This window comes from Poecilia reticulata, chromosome 18 (genome assembly GCF_904066995.2).
Source record: "Poecilia reticulata chromosome 18, P_reticulata-male-v2, whole genome shotgun sequence".
In the NCBI taxonomy this organism is placed as follows: Eukaryota; Metazoa; Chordata; class Actinopteri; order Cyprinodontiformes; family Poeciliidae; genus Poecilia; species Poecilia reticulata.
This window is the reverse complement of record NC_088847.1, coordinates 28,949,423-28,970,159: the sequence shown is the minus strand read 5'-3', so window position 1 is coordinate 28,970,159 and position 20,737 is coordinate 28,949,423. Positions and strand designations below refer to the sequence as shown.

Sequence of the window (20,737 nt, the reverse complement as noted above, 5' to 3'; positions counted from 1 at the left end):
TAAAGGAGAAACAGCTTGTCCTCAGCGAAGCACATCATTTTCGGCTCAACCCGGTGCATTCAAATGCCCGGGGTCAGTTCCCAGATACTTTGGGGGAACAGCAGAGGAAAAGCGAAGGATTTGTGTGTGGTGCAAGCAGAAAGGCAGAAAGAGATAAACACCACTGTACTGTACCTTGTTTCACTAAAAGTTTTCTATTTGGAGTCAGAGCTTTCAGTTCATCATTATTATATATATTATACTGTGCACAATGGTACATTTTGCATATAAATGGGGTGAATGTCATGACCAATGGTTATATTATATGTAGAAAGTGTCATTAGATGGTAATAAGCTATTTAATTTTAACAAACCCCCAGTATTGATGTAAAAAACACATTTGGCACAGTTTGGTGACATTTTTGGATAAATGTGCCAAAATGGCCTCTCCGCCTAAGAAATTTCTCACTAATGCCATTCTAAAATAAATATGATTCATCTGATTGAGTTCAAATTTGGTATACTTTTACACAACATTTAGATTTAAAAGTCTGTGCTACTTTTTTGTGCTATAAATAATATTTTGGTAGTGTTTTGCAATGTTTATTTCAAAGAAAATTTTGGCGAGGTTCAAAAAATGCAAAATATTTTGTATTTTGTCCCTAATATTTCAGGCAGGGTCAAAGCTACAATGGTGCTGACACCAGAAAACCATTCTGACATCTTACCTTTGCAGAGGTACCAAAAGTTTCTTATTAAATCTAATAGCTGTGAGGCTATAAGTGATTTACTTTTGTGTGTTTTTGTCAGGCAGAAATTTATTTATACCCCCCTGAGGGTGTCCAGCAGATTTATTAGGACGCAGCGCTCTGCTGGGTCCTTATGAAAAACCAAGAGCAGCAGAGGTACCAGCTTCTTATAGCCCGGTGCGGCTTATATACGAGATATATACATTTCCAGGTTTGTTTTTTGTTTTTGTTTTTTTTGAAGGTGCGGCTTATAGTATGGTGTGTTTTATAGTCTGGAAAATACCGTAATTGGTTTTAAAAGATTTTTTGAAAATGAATTATCTGCAAATAATGCCATCTTCGATAGGTACGGATAGGTACGAAACACCTTCACGTTTTTCTGATTAGTCAGGTTAAAGAGAGTTTTTAGACATATAAATAATAGTTATGTTCGGAAAGCTATTTTAACACAGAGTCATCTTGCTGGATCTCCTGGAGATCCATAGAATGTTTTGACTGATTTCTAGATCCCTTCCAGTCAGAAAGACTACAGTGGTTAAGTTATGAATTTCTAATTTTAGTCTTTGGATCTCTTGAAAAGGCTTTAAGTGGTCAACGTGAAGGAATCATTCTCTTACTCGCATTTAAAAGCTTTTGTTTTGTCTTTTTGTGCAGATCTCCCACAGTGCTGGGTGTGTAAAGAGGAGGAGGTTCTGAATGAATGCAGCTACCAGGACAGGAAGTCCAGTTCATATAAAGAAGAACCAGAACATGACGAGTTCAAAGAGGAAGAGAAGCCACTCTGCATCTGTCAGGATGAAGAGCAGCTTGTGGTGAAACAGGAGACTGATGACATTTTGGTGAATCCTCCTAATGTACAAAGAATCCACAATGAATCAGAACCACAGAGGAACCAACTCATCTCTCATCGTTCTGCTGAGGATGAGAACCAGGATCAGGAAGGAAGCAATTCTGAAGACCCAGGAAAAAAGAGAAAGAAAGAACAGAAACACGACAAAAGATGCCAGAAAGGTAAAACTGATTGTTCACACCAAAAAATGCACTTAAAAGCTCAGAGTCCAAAAATTATATTCTTGTAAAGTTTGTGATAAAACCTTCTCTCATAGCGTTTGCTTGACCAGACACATAAAAACTCACATGGGTAAGAAGCCTTTCACATTTTCAAGCTGTGGGAAAAGTTTCAATCAAAAGAATAGTTTAATTTATCACATGAAGATTCACACAGGGCTTTCTCTTGTTAAACTTTGCTTCTATTAAATTAGCAACATAACATCATAACATAGCAGATAGATGGTCATAAAATTTATCAACAGCTGTATGACATCCTGACTTAGCAACCAGTCAGACCATCATCAAGGAACAGGAGGCGTGTTTCATAGTGGACTGCAGTCAACTACACTGTGAAACCATGACGATGCATTTATATCCATCCAGTTATCACTAGAAACAATTTATTGACTTAATTTAGCTGCTGCAACCTGACACAAGCTGCAGCAATCTGCTACTGGCACCTGGGACGGGTCCCATTTCCCAGTAGCACAGGTTTCCTGACCAGCCAAAGTCCTTCTGCAACCTGGCACGGGGTGCCTCGACACACAATCAGCTGTCACCGGAAGTACCACTGCACCCCCCGGCAGGTGCCAGTACAAGCAGGAGGCAGGTGCCGAAGCCAGTGGTACCAATGACACCTGTTATATATTCAACCAATTCAAAGACGAAAGAAGTCGGCTGGATTATTCAGATGAACTTCAGTGAATAAATAGGATGAATGAATCATACATAATGATATACGACAGAGTGTAGGACATAGGCACCGGAATAGGAGTGGCCATTGGCCCCCCTTTTACGGCAGGGGTGGAAATAAAATTTTTCCAGCCACTGTTTGTTTCTTTTGATTACAAACCCCACAAGAACAAGCAAATTATATAAAATATACGATTTATTCTTAACTCTATGAAAACCGATTTACTGACATCAAGTTTCCCTTACACATGTACTTGCATAATAATTTAACATAAGCATGGACACCTTGTACTGCAATAAGTTCATTAGATGTAATTACTAACGGCAAACTTCTAGTGTGCCGTGAGTGATCATCAGGTGTGACCTGACTGGAAATGACCAAATTTCACATACGGAACCGTGTTTTCCAGACTACAAACTGCTACTTTTTCCTAAGCTTTGAACCAGGCGTCTTGTAGCCCGGTGCGGCTTTTCTGTGTATTTTTCGTCAACCTCCAGGGGGCTCTTTAGCAGCAAGTGAATCATTCAAAGTCACAATTGGAAATCATAGAAGAACGTGCTAATTTTCATTTGGAACAACCACATGCTAGCAGCAGGCACGACAGAGAAATGTTTTCAAACTCTTATGATGCAGCTTTTAAGTTGAGGGTTATCGATCTGGCAGTACAGGTGGGAAATAGAGCCGCTGCACTTAAGCTCGGCGTGAACGAAACCATGGTTCGGCTTTGGAGACGGAGTGCTGCGTCCTTAATATACCTCTAGAAGTCGACGGACCCACCGGTGGGTCCAGCTGCCACGTGACCTGGGCTCGCTCTGTAACCAAAGGCTCCACGTGCCTTTACAAAAATCTTTTTTTATTATCCACTAAAAGAGGCTTTAATCTTTCAAAAACTATTCCGCATAAAGGTTTTGCCCAAAATGTTAAGATTTTAGAGCTATTTAAAAACAGCTGATGAGATATAAAGGTCCTCGGGCGATGACGCAACTGCCCGGAAAACACCCTATCGGCTGATCATCACGGCCATTTTGTGGCTTCACGAGACAGAGGAAAGACTCTCAGAGCATGGCACAAGATGTCGGCTATGCAAAATCATGACGTATTTTCCGGAACCCGATCTAAATGTCTGCGCTCTCCGTGCGCTGAGCATTCACTGAGCGCACACACACCACAAACTCTAACTAACATACTTGCTATATAAAAAACCTATCGAAACACTCTTAGTAAAATCCACAGCATCAATTTCCCTAGTCTCTTGCCGTATCAATTACCATTTTATTGACATTTCTGTTGTAAATAGTTTCATTATTTTCAAAATGCTTGCAGAAAAAAGAGAGGAAAATGCCATTTCCCAACGGCAATTCAGAGAGAAACTCATGGAGGAGCTCATACTGGAGTCTAAAGGAGAAACAGCTTGTCCTCAGCGAAGCACATCATTTTCGGCTCAACCCGGTGCATTCAAATGCCCTGGGTCATTTCCCAGATACTTTGGGGGAACAGCAGTGGAAAAGCGAAGGATTTGTGTGTGGTGCAAGCAGAAAGGCAGAAAGACAAAAACACCACTGTACTGTCCCAAATGTAACGTTGCCCTCTGTCTTCAGCCAAAAAGAAATTGCTTTGAGGACTACCACAAAAACTTGTAGTTTGTGGTCTTTTTTTCAACTTCTTTTTTTTTTGGTGGTGATGGTGGTCTTGGATTTTCAAAATTGTTTATTTCCTCTTGGAAATTACTTCAAAAAGTATTTTTGACTGTTTTACCTTGTTTCACTAAAAGTTTTCTATTTGGAGTCAAAGAAAGAGCTTTCAGTTCATCATTGTTATACATATTATACTGTCCACAATGGTACATTTTGCATATAAATGGGGTGAATGTCATGACCAATGGTTATATTATTTGTAGAAAGTGTCATTAGATGGTAATAAGCTATTTAATTTTAACAAACCCCCAGTATTGATGTAAAAAACACATTTGGCACAGTTTGGTGACATTTTTGGATAAATGTGCCAAAATGGCCTCTCTGCCTAAGAAATTTCTCACTAATACCATTCTAAAATAAATATGATTCATCTGATTGAGTCCAAATTTGGTATACTTTTACACAACATTTAGATTTAAAAGTCTGTTCTACTTTTTGTGCTATAAATAATATTTTGGTAGTGTTTTGCAATGTTTATTTCAAAGAAAATTTTGGCGAGGTTCAAAAAATGCAAAATTTTTTGTATTTTGTCCCTAATATTTCAGGCAGGGTCAAAGCTACAATGGTGCTGACACCAGAAAACCATTCTATGACATCTTACCTTTACAGAGGTACCAAAAGTTTCTTATTAAATCTAATAGCTGTGAGGCTATAAGTGATTTACTTTTGTGTGTTTTTGTCAGGCAGAAATTTATTTATACCCCCCTGAGGGTGTCCAGCAGATTTATTAGGACGCTGCGCTCTGCTGGGTCCTTATGGACAACCAAGAGCTGCAGAGGTACCAGCTTCTTATAGCCCGGTGCGGCTTATATACGAGATATATACATTTCCAGGTTTGTTTTTTGTTTTTTTTTTTGTTTTTTTGAAGGTGCGCCTTATAGTGTGGTGTGCTTTATAGTCTGGAAAATACCGTAATTGGTTTTAAAAGATTTTTTGAAAATGAATTATCTGCAAAAAATGCCATCTTTGACGGTCTGCCGTAGTAGTGACTAGGGGCGTAATCATGTAATTTTCTTACCACTAGATGGCAGTAGGTACTGAGCATCTTACATTAAAATGAGAGAATTAGTGATGTATGAATGTTGCAGGTAGCAGTGAGAGCATCGTATCTAGCAAGACTGACGACAGTAATGGAAAAGACAGTGAAGCTCAGCAGTAGTTGGAAAGAACATGGGTCCATTTCCCACAACATGTCTGTGTGAAGTGAGCTTCTCCAGCCTGGCTACTATAAAAACTAAAACCAGAGAGAAACAGAGTTGTTGAGGAAAAACATTGCCTTTCTGCAATTTCTGCCAGGAAATCAGCTGTTTTCATCCAAACATGTACAGGTTTCACACCAGGTGGGTAAAATATGCAGATATTGACATTTTGTACATGCAACTCTTCATATTGTAACAGTGAATATGAAGTGAAATCTTTTCCAAATAATATTGCTTCTTTCAGAATAAGAATTATTTTCTGTATTCCAGCTATAATAATGCTTGTGGATTAGTTTGTAAAGCACTTTGAAGTTTTCTACAACTTCTTTAAATTTAACACCACCGTGTTGTGGTTGTGTTCAGGTGTATTTTTGAAGTGGACATGTTAAGTGCAATTTGAAATAAATGTAAAATATGATAAAAATAAATTTTTGTCTTTGATTCCTATTCAGGACACTTTGATAAGAATGACTATATATGTAATATAGGCGGCTACAGAGTATCTTTGTTTACATTTTCGGTTGGTGGTGTGCCTCGAGATTTTTAAATTAAAACAATGTACCTTGGCTCAAAAAAGGTTGAAAAACACTGAACTGCACAATCCAAACATTATTGCAATTATATGTTGAACATTTCCATATTTTGGCTTCAACTCTCCCTGATAGTATTGATTGAAGATGTTTCTAGTCATTTATAAAATATTTTAAAATGGCATCAATAGCTGTTTTCAACTGTTTTAATTGTTTTTCCTTACTTATTACATTTATATTGAAAGTTGCTATTATTAAAATATCTCAGAACGTGTTCATTATTAATTCAATCTGCCATTTCTGTGTTATTCCAGTGGGGTTTTTTTTTTGACTACCTGGAGCTTAGTGTTGATTTCCGCCTCCCGGACTCACACAATCAATCAATCAATCAAATTTTACTTGTATAGCACATTTCAGCAGCAAGGGATTTCAAAAATGCTTTACATAATTAAAATAACAACAGCATGTGACATTGAATAAACAAAGAGAGATTTAGAAAAAGATAAAAACATTAAAACCTGCACCCCTTTTAGGACTTCAGTTAAACATTGTTGAACTGGGACTGTAACCCTCTGGGACTTTAGTCAAAAACACCATTTGACAAGGACTCCAACCTCTAGGTTTTTAGTTGAAACGCCATCAACTGGGACTCTAAACCCCGTAGAACTTTAGATAAACGTCGTTTAAGTGGGACGTTCTCCAGGGGGCTTTACATCATTAAAACGTAAACGGTGAGAAAGAGAAATAAAAAGAAATTTATAAATAGATAAAAACTAAAGATAAAAACATTAAAAACATGGAAGACATCAAAACCCGCACTCTAACCCTAATTTAGCCATAAGCAACTCTAAACAGGTAGGTTTTAAGTTGAGATTTAAAGGCACTCAGTGTTTCAGCTGTTTTACAGTTTTCTGGAAGTTTGTTCCAAATCTGTGGTGCATAGAAACTGAATGCTGCTTCTCCTTGTTTGGTTCTGGGTATGCAGAGCAGAACCAGAAGATCTGAGGGGTCTAGACCAGGGGTGGGCAATCCTGGTCCTCGAGGGCCGGTGTCCTGCAACTCTTAGATGTCTCCCTGGTCCAACACACTTGAATCCAACAGCTGAATCACCTCCTATGTGCAGTAAAGGTTCTCTAGAGTCATGTTAATGACCTCATTATTTGACTCAAGTGTGTTGAAGTAGAGACACATCTAAAAGTTGTCGGAGACCGACCCTCGAGGCCTGGAGTTGCCCACCCCTGGTCTGGACGGTTGGTACAGCAATAACAGATCTTTAAAGTATTGTGGTGCTAAACCGTTCAGTGATTTATAAACTAACATCAGTATTTTAAAGTCTATTCTTTGAGCTACAGGGAGCCAGTGTAGGGACTTTAAAACTGGTGTTATGTGGTCTGTCTTCCTGGTTTTAGTGAGAACACGAGCAGCAGCTTCTGGATCAACTGCAGCTGTTTGATTGATTTATTAATCAGACCTGTGAAGACGCTGTTGCAGTAATCAATACGGCTAAAGATGAACACATGGATGAGTTTCTCTAGATCGTGCTGAGACATCAGTCCTCTAATCCTGGAGATGTTCTTCAGGTGATAGAAGGCCGACTTTGTGACTGTTTTAATGTGGTCACTTCTTTTTACCGGGTACAAACGGCTAATCTGAACTTTTCCTCAGTATGTCCCTACTCTCTCATAATCCTCCTCCTCCGATGATGATAAAACCCCTGAACCGCTAATTCAGTTTACGTTTTTGCTTTAGGCCTTTTATGTCACTCTTGAATGTGATATATATGTTGTAGCTTCATGGATGAAGAAAATGTTTTGTAATATTTGTCAGGAAGCCACTAAGTTAAGCTATCACCATCTTGTTTGCTCACCTGGAGGTCTATAGTATCATATTTTGACTTATATCTAGTTCCACTCTGATTAGAAGAACCTCATTGTTTTAGTCAATGTTCATTCTTGTAAGATTGTAATTTCAGAATTTCCCAACAAAATCCTGTTTTGATACATCAGCAGGTTAAAGTGAAGGACTCCTTGTCTGATTGACATTTAAAAGCTTTTGTTTTGTGTTTTTGTCCAGATCTCCCACAATGCTGTGTGTGTAAAGAGGAGGAGGGTCTCAATGAAACAGAACCACAGAGGAACCAACTCATCTCTCATGGCTCTCCAGAAGCTGAGAACCAGGATCAGGAAGAAATCAATTCTGAAGACCCAGAAAAAAAGAGAAAGGAAGAACAGAAACAAAATGAGAAATATGAGAAAACCAAACAGCAGAAAGGCAGAACTGACACTTCAAAACAAAAGCACAAGAAAGATCACCCAGGGCAAAAATCATATTCTTGTAAAATTTGTGACAAAAGGTTTTCTCAAAACGGTCACATGATGAGTCACATGAGAATTCACACAGGTGAGAAGCCTTTCTCATGTGGGACCTGTGGAAAGAATTACAGTGAACGAGGGGCTTTAACTCAGCACATGAGAATTCACACAGATGAGAAGCCTTTCTCTTGTGACTTCTGTGGAAAGAGTTACAGTCACAGACGGACTTTAACTTGTCACAGGAGAATTCACACAGATGAGAAGCCTTTCTCTTGTGAGACCTGTGGAAAAAGCTTCTCTCGAAAAGATACTTTAAATGATCATATGAAAATTCATACTGGTGATAAGTCTTTCTCTTGTGGGACCTGTGGAAAGAGTTTCATCAAAAGATGTACTTTAAATTGTCACATGAGAGTTCACACAGGTGAGAAACCTTTCTCTTGTGACTTCTGTGGAAAGAGTTACAGTCACAAACAGACTTTAACTTGTCACAGGAGAATTCACACAGATGAGAAGCCTTTCTCTTGTAAGACCTGTGGAAAAAGCTTCTCTCGAAAAGATACTTTAAATGATCATATAAAAATTCATACAGGTAAGAAGCCTTTCTCTTGTGGGACCTGTGGAAAGAGTTACATTAACAGACAGACTTTGACTTGTCACAGGAGAATTCACACAGATGAGAAGCCTTTCTCTTGTGAGACCTGTGGAAAAAGTTTCTCTCGAAAACATACTTTAAATTATCATAAGACAATTCACACAGGTGAGAAGCCTTTCTGTTGTGAAACTTGTGGAAAAACTTTCTCTCTAAAAGGAAAGTTAAATGTTCACATGAGAATTCACACTGGTGACAAGCCTTTCTCCTGTGGAACCTGTGGAAAGAGTTTCTCTCGGGAAGACCATCTATATAGTCATATGATTGTTCATACAGGTAAGAAGCATTTCTCTTGTGGGACCTGTGGAAAGAGCTACAGTCATAGAAGGTTGTTATGTCATCATATGAGGACTCACTCAGAGTAGAGGTCTTGGGAACAAATCACATCAGATCGTTTTTGGCATCAGTTCGAATGGAAAATTTCGTATGTTGTCAATAGCATGTAGAAAATGTTAAAGTGAACAGATTGTTGCAGGCTGCTAGTGATTCACTGTGACTGTCTTTTCTCTCTTGCTCTCAGTGAAGACGGACGCTTTTTACCTCTGCTCCCTCCCTGCCCATGCTTGCTCTGTTTTTGTCCAGTCTTTTTCTCTCTTTTTGGAACCTTTCTTTGCACATCCTCCTAGTATATATATTATTTATCTGGTCAACCAATTTCTCAATGCAATTGTTAACATTTTTGACAAGAAGTCTGGGAAATGGAGAGCCGTCTTTTCTCCTGTCGGGACACACCCAGCGGGATTTACCTGGGATTTATTCATGACAACAGGATTTCTGCTGTCATGTGGATTCTTGGCTTATCGACATATTTGTTACGAACTTGGCCTAACTAGCGAACACTCAGACTGTTGGTGTGGACAGAGACGCAGGTTGGGTGTGAGTCTTGCGGAGACTCCTCAGCCCTGCTAAGGACTCTAAAACTTACTAATGGTATAGAATTGATCTTGGAGAAGTTGCTAGTTTCGATGCAGTGGAACGACCAAACTAATTTGGGTGATTGGGAACTGAGATGTATCGGAGAGACTTAAGGGAAGATTGAAATTCATAACCCACCTAAGACATTCTGTATCTGAATTGGCTTCCCCCGTGTGGCCTTGGAAGGGCAGCATGTTTCCAATCTCCTTGAAGATATGTAAACATAACGCTCGTTCTCACCTCACGCCCTCCATTTATCCATGCAGTTGAGGAGTTGATTGCTCCCAAAGACATTCCTTGATAACATCTTATCAGACTTCTGCTGGGAAGTTGAGCAACATGGTTTCATTGCCCTTTGACGTCACAGCCTTCACGCATATCTTTGTTTTGCCCTTGGTTTTGTCTAAATGTTGCCTTTTGCCGTAATGTGTCCTTTCCTCTTTTTTATTGTCTTTTTTGTTAGAAACTGTGGAGTACTCACTTTTAACTCAGAAAAGAAATTAGAACCTTTTAGTTTATATTTTAGACACTGTAGAGTACTCGCTATTTAACCCAGAAAAGGTTTATTTTAGTTTATTAGTAATATTAGAAATTGTGGAGTGCGCACTATTTAGATCAATATTATACAGCCCAGAAATGGAATCAGAATCAGAATAACTATTATAATTTGACTTAGAACTAACCACAAAGGTTTTTAGTTTTCCAAATTTGTGTCATTGTTATACTTTGCTATTTTATTGATGTAAAGTATTTTATTGAAAATGTATGTTAAAATATACACCGGTATTTTGAGCAGAATATGCTTTTAATGTTGATTTGAATAAATATTGATGGATTATTCAGTGATTGTCGTCATTAACTGTTATATTTTTAAATGTCATCTTTAAGTAAAGCACCTACAGATCCTTGGAATTACAGGAAAACATGAATTGTTGTACACAAATTGAGATTTTTCATTTCTTCAATATTAGAATTAAAGACACATTTCATGCATCTTACATTTACTGTATCCAGAGATAACACTGCAGTCGATCTACAACACTGTAATGTGACACAAAAACAAACCAGAATTCAAATTCTAAGGATATTTAAAATAAAGTCAAAAGTCCATAAATTAGTCGACTCGCCCAAAGCCTTCTGTTGTTAAGAGCTTTGGATTTCTGATCCTTTTCAGTTTTGTTGACCTCAGTCAATTTGGTTTCCTTCTTTCTGATCTTGATGCATCTTTAGGCTCCTACTCGTCTCTTCAGTGACCTTTCATGTTGTCACTTCATTGTGAGGCAGGATGGGCCTTTTATCACAATATAATCAATTATTACCAAGTCAAAACAACACATCTCTGTTCCTCTAAAATATAAAATAATTCACTGTTTAACTTTACAGTTGAATCTCATTCTAAACAACTACAGCCTGATATAAAACAGACTGTTTTACAAATTAAAACGATATTCAAAAAAATTACAATATACGTTCCAGTATGGTTCTTTTGTAAAATTTCATGTACCTTTGATAACTGACTCCAAATTCATGTTTCTTTTTTTTTTATTAGTCTGATGAAATATTCTCATCATAAATGACTTTGATGTAAAGGTGGCCTAAAAAGGTTTAGACAACCTTTTATGCGTAAAACCTTTAGGCATAAAAGGTATGAAAACATCCATCTTTGTGTAATTATTATATATACAGTTTGTGTTTGTTCAGAGGAAATTCAAAGCGGAAAATTCAATGCGGAACTTAACTTCGTTTACAGTTTCTTCAGTACAGCCAAAGTGAAACACGGAAACCTACGGCGCACACGAGGTAGCATTAGCTCCTCTTGAAAGGTAGTTTGGAAACAGGTTTGTCGTTTTCGGTAAATATTTCCGTGTTTTCAGTAAAAATGTCTTCAGTTCAGCCTCAGAGAGAGTTTATGAACGAGCAGGAAACTCCTGCTGGAGAAACATTGACAGAGTTTAAAGAAATCAACGTCAAGATCGAGGAAGAGATGGAGGATCAGCGCAGACCGCTGGATTTTACCAGGATACCGAAGATCATCTTACACCGGATAGGTACGAAACACCTTCACGTTTTTCTGATTAGTTTGGTTAAAGAGAGTTTTTAGACAAATAAATAATAGGTATGTTCGGAAAGGTTTTTAAAGAATCCCCTCCAATTGTAAACATTAAATAAAATGATGAACTTTGACCTGAAATATTGACTAGTCACCATATAATATATGAATTATAGTAAACTATAATTAATTATAGTAAATTAAGTTTGAGTTTACAGAAATTCTGGATTATTACCTTAGAATCCTTTTAGCTTTTAAATTAATGACTGATTATATAAAATTGTTTATGAAACCTTCAGGTCTTAAAATTCAATATTTTTATTTTGACATTTCCTCAAATGAGGCCTGTCTTCAAACTTATGTTGTATAGATAATTCAACCCTGAACATACATATTTTACACCAACAGATGATAGAAATATTGTTTTGAGGTTGAAAAAACAGATATTTTATTATTTATTTATTAAAGTTGAAAAGCTTTATGTTCCTTTTTAATGAGAAACCCAGGGGTTTTCCCGGTGTATTTTTGGAAAGCTGCCTTTAATTAGTCTTAATTACTCCTATCTATGCCACCAAACAGGAATTGGCTTTAACTTCTGTCACGAAGGTTTGGTTTCTGCCAAAACTTTGAATATTTATCAGTGGAGTTGAACTGAGCCTGACTGAACTTAACACAGAGTCATCTTGCTTTCTCTCCTGGAGATCCATAGAATGTTTTGACTGATTTCTAGATCCCTTCCAGTCAAAAGACTAAAGTGGTTAAGTTATGAATTTCTAATTTTAGTCTTTGGATCTCTTGAAAAGGCTTTAAGTGATCAACGTGAAGGAATCATTCTCTTACTCGCATTTAAAAGCTTTTGTTTTGTCTTTTTGTGCAGATCTCCCACAGTGCTGGGTGTGTAAAGAGGAGGAGGTTCTGAATGAATTCAGCTACCAGGACAGGAAGTCCAATTCATATAAAGAAGAACCAGAACATCAAGAGTTCAAAGAGGAAGAGAAGCCACTCTGCATCAGTCAGGATGAAGAGCAGCTTGTGGTGAAACAGGAGACTGATGACATTTTGGTGAATCCTCCTAATGTGCAAAGAATCCACAATGAATCAGAACCACAGAGGAACCAACTCATCTCTCATGGTTCTGCTGAGGATGAGAACCAGGATCAGGAAGGTAGCAATTCTGAAGACCCAGGAAAAAAGAGAAAGAAAGAACAGAAACACGACAAAAGATGCCAGAAAGGTAAAACTGATTGTTCACACCAAAAAATGCACTTAAAAGCTGAAAGAGTCCAACAATTATATTCTTGTAAAGTTTGTGATAAAACCTTCTCTCAAAGCTGTTGCTTGACGTAATAATGCCTGTGATTTTCTGCCATAGATAGATGCACTTTATTTTCAAAAGAACACATAAAACTGGAACTGATAAACTAAATAAACAAAACAACCAAAAACAAAAATAAAATGGATTCTCAGTGTTAACAAATGTATGTAATGTATTAACAAAAAACGTACTTGAATAAAAACTAAACAACATAAAGCCAAAGTGGAAATAAATATTGAGTTCAACCAAAAGAGTGTAGATTATGAACTCTGTATATTGGCCTTCAGTAATCACTAGATTTAAATAGAGAAGATGGGCACATCAAACTACCTAATAGTTCATACTACATGATTTTTGCCCCTATTTTCCTCTTATGACAATCTTAGATCATTGGGCGATTTAAGATTGTCGCTGGTGATTTCGTAACCGATCATCCTGTAGTGTGATTTAGATCGTCGTGGCAGCTCCAATCTAAATCAGGGGTTTTCTCTGATTGGAAGCTTTACGCTGAATGTGACAGGTAGCCAATCAGAGAGCGAGGATTCTCCTCCGTGCTTTCCGAGGGGAAATTACGGAGGGGAATCCCAAACAGCTGACACGGGTCAACACGAAGTCCAGCGGACATCGGAGATAATATGTGGAAACAACATTAATGTTTATTCAACATTTTGTGCAAAGAATATAGAAATGACAAGGGGAGGAGTTGGAGCCAAATTGCTATCGCAGTTGATAAATCCGGTAAGTTTTGAGCTGTTCTTCGTTAACATGACATAAATAGGTTATAATGATTCTCATTCAGTCAGGACTTTACGCTGACTCTAGCCACATGCATCATAGGTAGATTCTAGTAAAGCATTGATTAATGCCTGATTTTAAAATTAGTTAACTGGACTTGTGGCCATGATTTTGTGCCCATGTGGCTGGACACCACACGGCACGACGAACCCGATCGAATCGTTATACCTAGGATTTCTGTCGGCTAATGTGTCTCTCAGGTTTAGAAATGGGCCGACAACTCGTGTCATATGCGCTGGACATTACACTAAGGAAGTGAGGAAGGGAGGGGTTACTGGAGAGCACCGGAGTTGAGCCTTTTTTCATTCAGTGTCATCAATAGAAAGAAAAAAAGGCAGGAAGAGACGATAAAGCCAATAATTAAAATTAGATCGATAGGTTTAATTTATCGTGCGATTAATTGATTTATCGTTTATCGCGACAGGCCTTATAATACGACATGAAAACGATGCCATACTTGACGGAGTTTGGCTACATCGAGGCTCACTACAGTAAAAAAGACATACAGAGTGATCATATAGCAGGTAAAGCAGCGCACAGCTACAAACACTTACCCGGATTAGCATGACGGTCAAAAAGCTAAACGGATAACCCGCAAAATTATTTAATTCTTTGAGCTGCAATGTAAGACGCTGGTTCTGCTCTCGCTGTTGAATCGCTGCTACGCTACAGGTAGTAATATTTCACAGACAGAGCGCCGCTTCTGCTGCACCTGGTAGTGACTCTCACACCGAACCTCTGCTTAAAGCTGCAGCATCTAACCTAAAAAAAAATTATTTTACATACGTATTAAAACTTTCGCTGTCCTAACATGAGACAGATAATGTCTGAAAAAATAATCGATATCCTCCCTGTTCTGCATAATTACTCCGCTCAGTCAGAAACAGCCACTCAGAACTAGCATTAATCAGCTAGCCGCCATGCTATCAGGAAGTTTTCATTCAGTAACTCTGGATTGTTTATTGTAATGGATCCTGTATTTGCTTTTGAATGATAAGTTTTATACTTGAATTTTTTTGGCAATGTTGAGAGGTTTTATTTTGGCTCTTTGCATTATTTAGCCTCTTCAGAGCCTCCATATGTTATCAGTCTGTTAAAGATAGTGTTACTGAGAGCAGTACAATTTGCACAATGCCTGTTTTGTTTAGTTTTTTCTTGGAAAAAGTTATTAAAAACAAGTTTTTGTCTAAATTAAGGTGAATTCATCGTTCCTTTTTCTACATTATGTAACCGGTAGTGTTTATAATTAAAAAAAAGAATCGGTATCGGTATCGACAGGAAAAAACCAGATCAGCACATCTCTAGTAAGAAGCCTTTCACATTTTCAAACTGTGGGAAAAGTTTCAGTCAAAAGAATAGCTTAATTTATCACATGAAGATTCACACAGGGCTTTCTCTTGTGAAACTTTGCTTCTAATAAATTAGCAACATAACATAGCAGATAGATGGTCATAAAATTTATCAACAGCTGTACGACATCCTGACTTAGCAACCAGTCAGACCATCATCAAGGAACAGGAGGCGTGTTTCATAGTGGACTGCAGTCAACTACACTGTGAAACCATGACGATGCATTTATATCCATCCAGTTATCACTAGAAACAATTTATTGACTTAATTTAGCTGCTGCAACCTGACACAAGCTGCAGCAATCTGCTACTGGCACCTGGGTCCCATTTCCCAGTAGCACAGGTTTCCAGACCAGCCAGTGACCTTCCACAACCTGGCACAAGGTGCCACGACCAGCTTAATAACGGAAATGTAGGAGCCATATACATCTTTGGAACTTAATACAAAATGTTATGTTGTGTTTACGTGAGTTTAATTTTTAACTCTATTTTAAAAGATAAGCATGTGTAATTATACTATGCTTAAGCTTATTACGTGGTTTCTTTTGATTGGTTATTGACTAATTAGTTTATGAAATATGAAAATACTTGCTCATTGTAGAAGTCTGGCAAAGTAGCACAGTCTTTTGACCGTCACTTTCTACTTGTTTTGAATCTGTTTGTTGTTTTTATTTCCTGTTAAGTCCAGATGACAGTCGTATTGAAGACATCTATTTATAGAAGACGTCTCACGTAAGGGCTGCACAGTGGCGCAGTTGGTAGAGCTGTTGCCTTGCAGCAAGAAGGTTCTGGGTTCGATTCCCAGCCTGGGGTCTTTCTGCATGGAGTTTGCATGTTCTCCCTGTGCATGGTGGGTTTTCTCCGGGTACTCCGGTTTCCTCCCACAGTCCAAAAACATGACTGTCAGGTTAATTGGCCTCTCCAAATTGCCCCTAGGTGTGAGTGTGTGTGTGCATGGTTGTGTGTCCTGTGTGTCTCTGTGTTGCCCTGCGACAGACTGGCGACCTGTCCAGGGTGACCCCGCCTCTCGCCCGAAACGTTGGCTGGAGATGGGCACCAGCACCTCCTGACCCCACTGAGGGAAAAAGGGTGCAAGAAAATGGATGGATGGATGGATGTGTCACGTATGAAAACTTTAAGGGGCTAGACTAGTGAGAGCTTGCTGCACTTACAGACAAAACTTCAAGCTTCTGTGACTTATACCACGACTTTTGCGTCACAGAAAATTTATTATATTTTTTTAAACAAAGCGCAACAAAAAAGCAAATACTGAGTATGTGGAGGCCTTTAAGTGCCATATTTTGACTCGCATCTCATTCCAGTCTGATTAGAAGAACCTCATTGTTTTGATACATCAGCAGGTTAAAGTGATTGACCTTTAAAAGCTTTTATTTTGTGTTTTTGTCCAGATCTCTCACAACATTATGTGTGTAAAGAGGAGGAGGGTCTCAATGAAACAGAACCACAGAGGAACCAACTCATCTCTCATGGCTCTCCAGAAGCTGAGAACCAGGATCAGGAAGGAATCAATTCTGAAGACCCAGGAAAAAAGAGAAAGAAAGAACAGAAACAAAAGAAGAAATATGAGAAAACCAAACAGCAGAAAAAAAGAACCAACACTGAAAAACAAAAAAAGCACAAGAAAGCTCACCCAGGGCAAAAATCATATTCTTGTAAAATTTGTGACAAAACGTTTTCTCAAAACGGTCACATGATGAGTCACATGAGATTTCACAAAGGTGAGAAGCCTTTCTCTTGTGGAAAAGGTTTCTCTAAAAAAAGTCATTTAAATTATCCCATGACAATTCACACAGGTGAGAAGCCTTTCTCATGTGGGACCTGTGGAAAAAGTTTCTCTCGAAAAAATGATTTTAACATTCATATGAAAATTCATAGAGGTGAGAAACCTTTCTCTTGTGGGACCTGTGGAAAGAGTTACAGTCACAGGCAGACTTTAACTTGTCACATGAGAATTCACACAGGTGAGAAACCTTTCTCTTGTGGGACCTGTGGAAAGAGTTACAGTCACAGGCAGACTTTAACTTGTCACAGGAGAATTCACACAGATGACAAGCCATTCTCTTGTGAGACATGTGGAAAAGGTTTCTCTCGAAAACATACTTTAAATTATCATATGAAAATTCATACAGGTGAGAAGCCTTTCTCTTGTGGAACCTGTGGAAAAAGTTTCTCTCGAAAAGATACTTTAAATGACCATATGAAAATTCATACAGGTGAGAAGCCATTCTCTTGTGGGACCTGTGGAAAAAGTTTTGCTCGAAAAGATTATTTAAATTTTCATATGAAAATTCACACAAGTGAGAAGCCTTTCTCATGTGAGACCTGTGGAAAGACTTTCAGGTTGAAAAGGCTATTGGTTGATCACATCAGGATTCATATGGGTGAGAAGCCTTTCTCTTGTGGGACTTGTGGAAAAAGTTTCACGCAGAAAACAGCTTTGAATGTTCATATGAGAATTCACACAGGTGAGAAACCTTTCTCATGTGGGACCTGTGGAAAACGTTTCAGGATGAAAAACCATGTACTTAGACACATAAAGATTCATATGGGCGCGAAACACTGACATGCGGTGAGGTTCATAGCTGCTGAGGCACTGACTTACGATGTGCAAATTTAGACACCATACATGTTATTTACGTACTGAAATTTAGCACATCCATACAACACTGGAGGGCAAAATGACCATTCTTTTACGTCATCCACATCTGCGCTAATTTAAGAAATATTAAATAATGAACTGTTGACAAAAGTTACAAATTGGTTATTTTTTTGTTCCCTTCCACTATAATTAATTCAGAAGTAATTACTTCACATTCATATAATTACAATAATAAACTGTTACTGTTCAAAAGAAAACTGCTGCAATACCTGGCTTGTGGTATAAAAAAAGGTGAGTATAGTACTGTTGACTGTATTGTTTAACAAAAATAAATGTTAAAAAAATAATTAAATTGTGTTGAATTGATAACATTGTTTCATCATGCAAAATAGATTTTGGATTTAAAATTCTATTAATGTGCCTTATTTTTGGTGCTTTTGTTAGGGGGGTCATTTTTGACCCGTAGTACAAAGGGAGTAAACAGAATGTTAAGATCTGGTAAGATGCTGTTCTTGAATTAGCTGCAGAAACTCCTCACAATTAACTGAAATAAAAGGCTTGGAAACATCTCTGTGTTTGTGTAATTACTTTAATACTGTGTTTCACTCACTGAAATATATTAACCTTTTATTAATGTAAAAATATTTAATATAATTGAATGTTGAGAGGAGGCTCAAAGCGCAAAATTCAAATGGGAACCAAAAATCGTTTACAGTTTCTTCAGTACAGCCAAAGTGAAACACACGGAGAGCTACGGAGCACACGAGGTATCATTAACTTTTCATAGAAGGTCGTTTGAAAACAGGTTTTGGTGTTTTAGTTAAATATTTCCATGTTTTCAGTAAAAATGTCTTCAGTTCAGCCTCGGAGAGAGTTTATGAACGAGCAGAAAACTCCTGCTGGAGAAACATTGACAGATTTTAAAGAAATCAACGTCAAGATGGAGGATCAGCGCAGACTGATGGATTTTACCAGGATACCGAAGATCATCTTACACCGGATAGGTACGAAACAACTTCACGTTTTACTGATGATGCAGGTTGAGTAAAGTTGGAGACATTAAAGAGTTGCAGACTGGTTAAGGAATGCTGAACTCAAAGAGCTTTTACACCAAACTAAAAAACACAAAGCTGAAGTATTTTTTTTTCCAATTCTAGTTCCGATTCGGGAAATGGCTAAATGACGATTGTACATAATTTTTCACTACCTTCCGTATTTTTAATCGACTCTAGTTTAAAAACTACAACACCTAGACTCTTCAAACCTTGACTGGGTTATTCTGCTGCTACAGCAGAATATTTATAACCATGTTTGATTTGTGAAACTTTAATAAAGGTTGATTTATTTATATATTTATATTGGATTCAGGTTTTTGAGCGAATCTAATAATATGTATCTGTAGATGGATATAAAGTGCTATATGAATTTAAAGAAGGGAAATGGATTTTAATGCTCAGCATTACCCATCAGATACAGTTCCCCCACTGTAAAACAGGGGGAATGGTATCTGATGGCCATATTTCAACCATCAGATACGTTCCCCCTGTTTTACAGCCCTCGAAGACCGATTTTGGACACCCCTGTTCTAACAATCAATTAATCAAATTTTATTTGTATAGCACATTTCAGCAGCAAGGAATTTCAAAGTGCTTTACATAATTAAAATAAAAACGGCATCTGACATTGAATAAACAATGATAAGAGATGGAGTGTGAGTGTGCATGGTTGTTTGTCCTGTGTGTCTCTGTGTTGCCCTGTGACAGACTGGCGACCTGTCCAGGTGACCCCACCTTTCGCCCGGAACGTTAGCTGGAGAGGCACCAGCACCTCCTGACCCCACTGAGGGACAAGGGTGTTAAGATAATGGATGGATGGTTCTAAATATTCTGCTATTAGAGCAGAATAATCCAGTCCAGGTTTGAAGAGTCTAGTTGTTGTAGTTTTTAAATTAGAGTTGAATAAAGATGCAGAAGGTAGTGAAAAATTAGGTGGAATCGCCTTTGAGCCATTCCCCGAATCGGAAGTTGGAATTGAAAACCAAATTCAGCTTCGTCTTAAAAACTCTGTAATAACAAAATTAGCTGCAGCTGTAAACATTACAGACTTAATAATGATCATCAGCGACCCGGACTATTATTCATCAAATAATATAACAATTGCAGTTTATGTGACGCCCTTATGCCTACCGAACCAGTTTAAGGAAGAACCCGGATACAGAAGACAATCTTACACCAAATACTTAGGAAACACTTTCACAGTTTACTGGTCAGACTGGTTAAACATCGTTACATCTGAAACCTGTTTAAAGAATCCGCTCATATTATAAACATTAAATATTCACTGGTGGGCTGTCAGGGCCAGCAGCTTCTTCTCTGCTAGCCCTAAGAGATTAAAAAAAAAATTGTCAAAGGTCTTATTTATATTTAACTTTATCTAGAATTAAATTTTTATTCTACAAATTAGTTGCTTATTGGTGTTATTGAGGTTTAATTCATCTCATATTGTTCTAAGAATTTAAATTACTTAGAATGATCAATTTTGACCTAGACTGTTTACTATTTATTAGAGATGTGCCGATCAGGTTTTTTCCTGCCGATACCGATCACCCATGAGGGCCAATCACCGATACCGATCACATTATTATTATTATTATTTTTATCATAAACACTATCGGTTACATTATGTGGAAAAAGGAACCATGAATTCACCTTAATTTAGACAAAAACTTGTTTTTAATAACTTTTTCCAAGAAGAAAACTTAACAAAACAGGCATTCTGCAAATTGTACTGCTATCAGTAATACTGTCTTTACCAGACTGAAAACATATGAAGGC

At 37.8% G+C, this 20,737-nt stretch overlaps 1 protein-coding gene across 20 annotated transcripts in view; it reads left to right on the top strand.

The window, feature by feature from the left end:
* LOC103480890 (uncharacterized) overlaps nt 1-20,737 on the top strand; it is a 134,285-nt gene that overhangs the window by 92,631 nt on the left and 20,917 nt on the right. For 12 of the 20 annotated variants that reach the window (XM_081599232.1, XM_081599234.1, XM_081599231.1 and 9 more), the window contains 4 exons: nt 1,383-1,739; nt 7,969-8,295; nt 12,702-13,058; nt 16,693-18,470. In XM_081599232.1, coding sequence (XP_081455358.1) covers nt 1,383-1,739; nt 7,969-8,295; nt 12,702-13,058; nt 16,693-17,867 — 2,216 coding nt within the window. In that variant the 3' untranslated portion in view covers nt 17,868-18,470. Of the gene's footprint in view, nt 1-1,382; nt 1,740-3,795; nt 4,267-7,968; nt 10,617-11,512; nt 11,823-12,701; nt 16,016-16,692; nt 18,471-20,737 lie in introns of those variants that run through there. The other 8 variants (XR_014084599.1, XM_081599251.1, XM_081599233.1 and 5 more) reach the window with 8 other exon arrangements.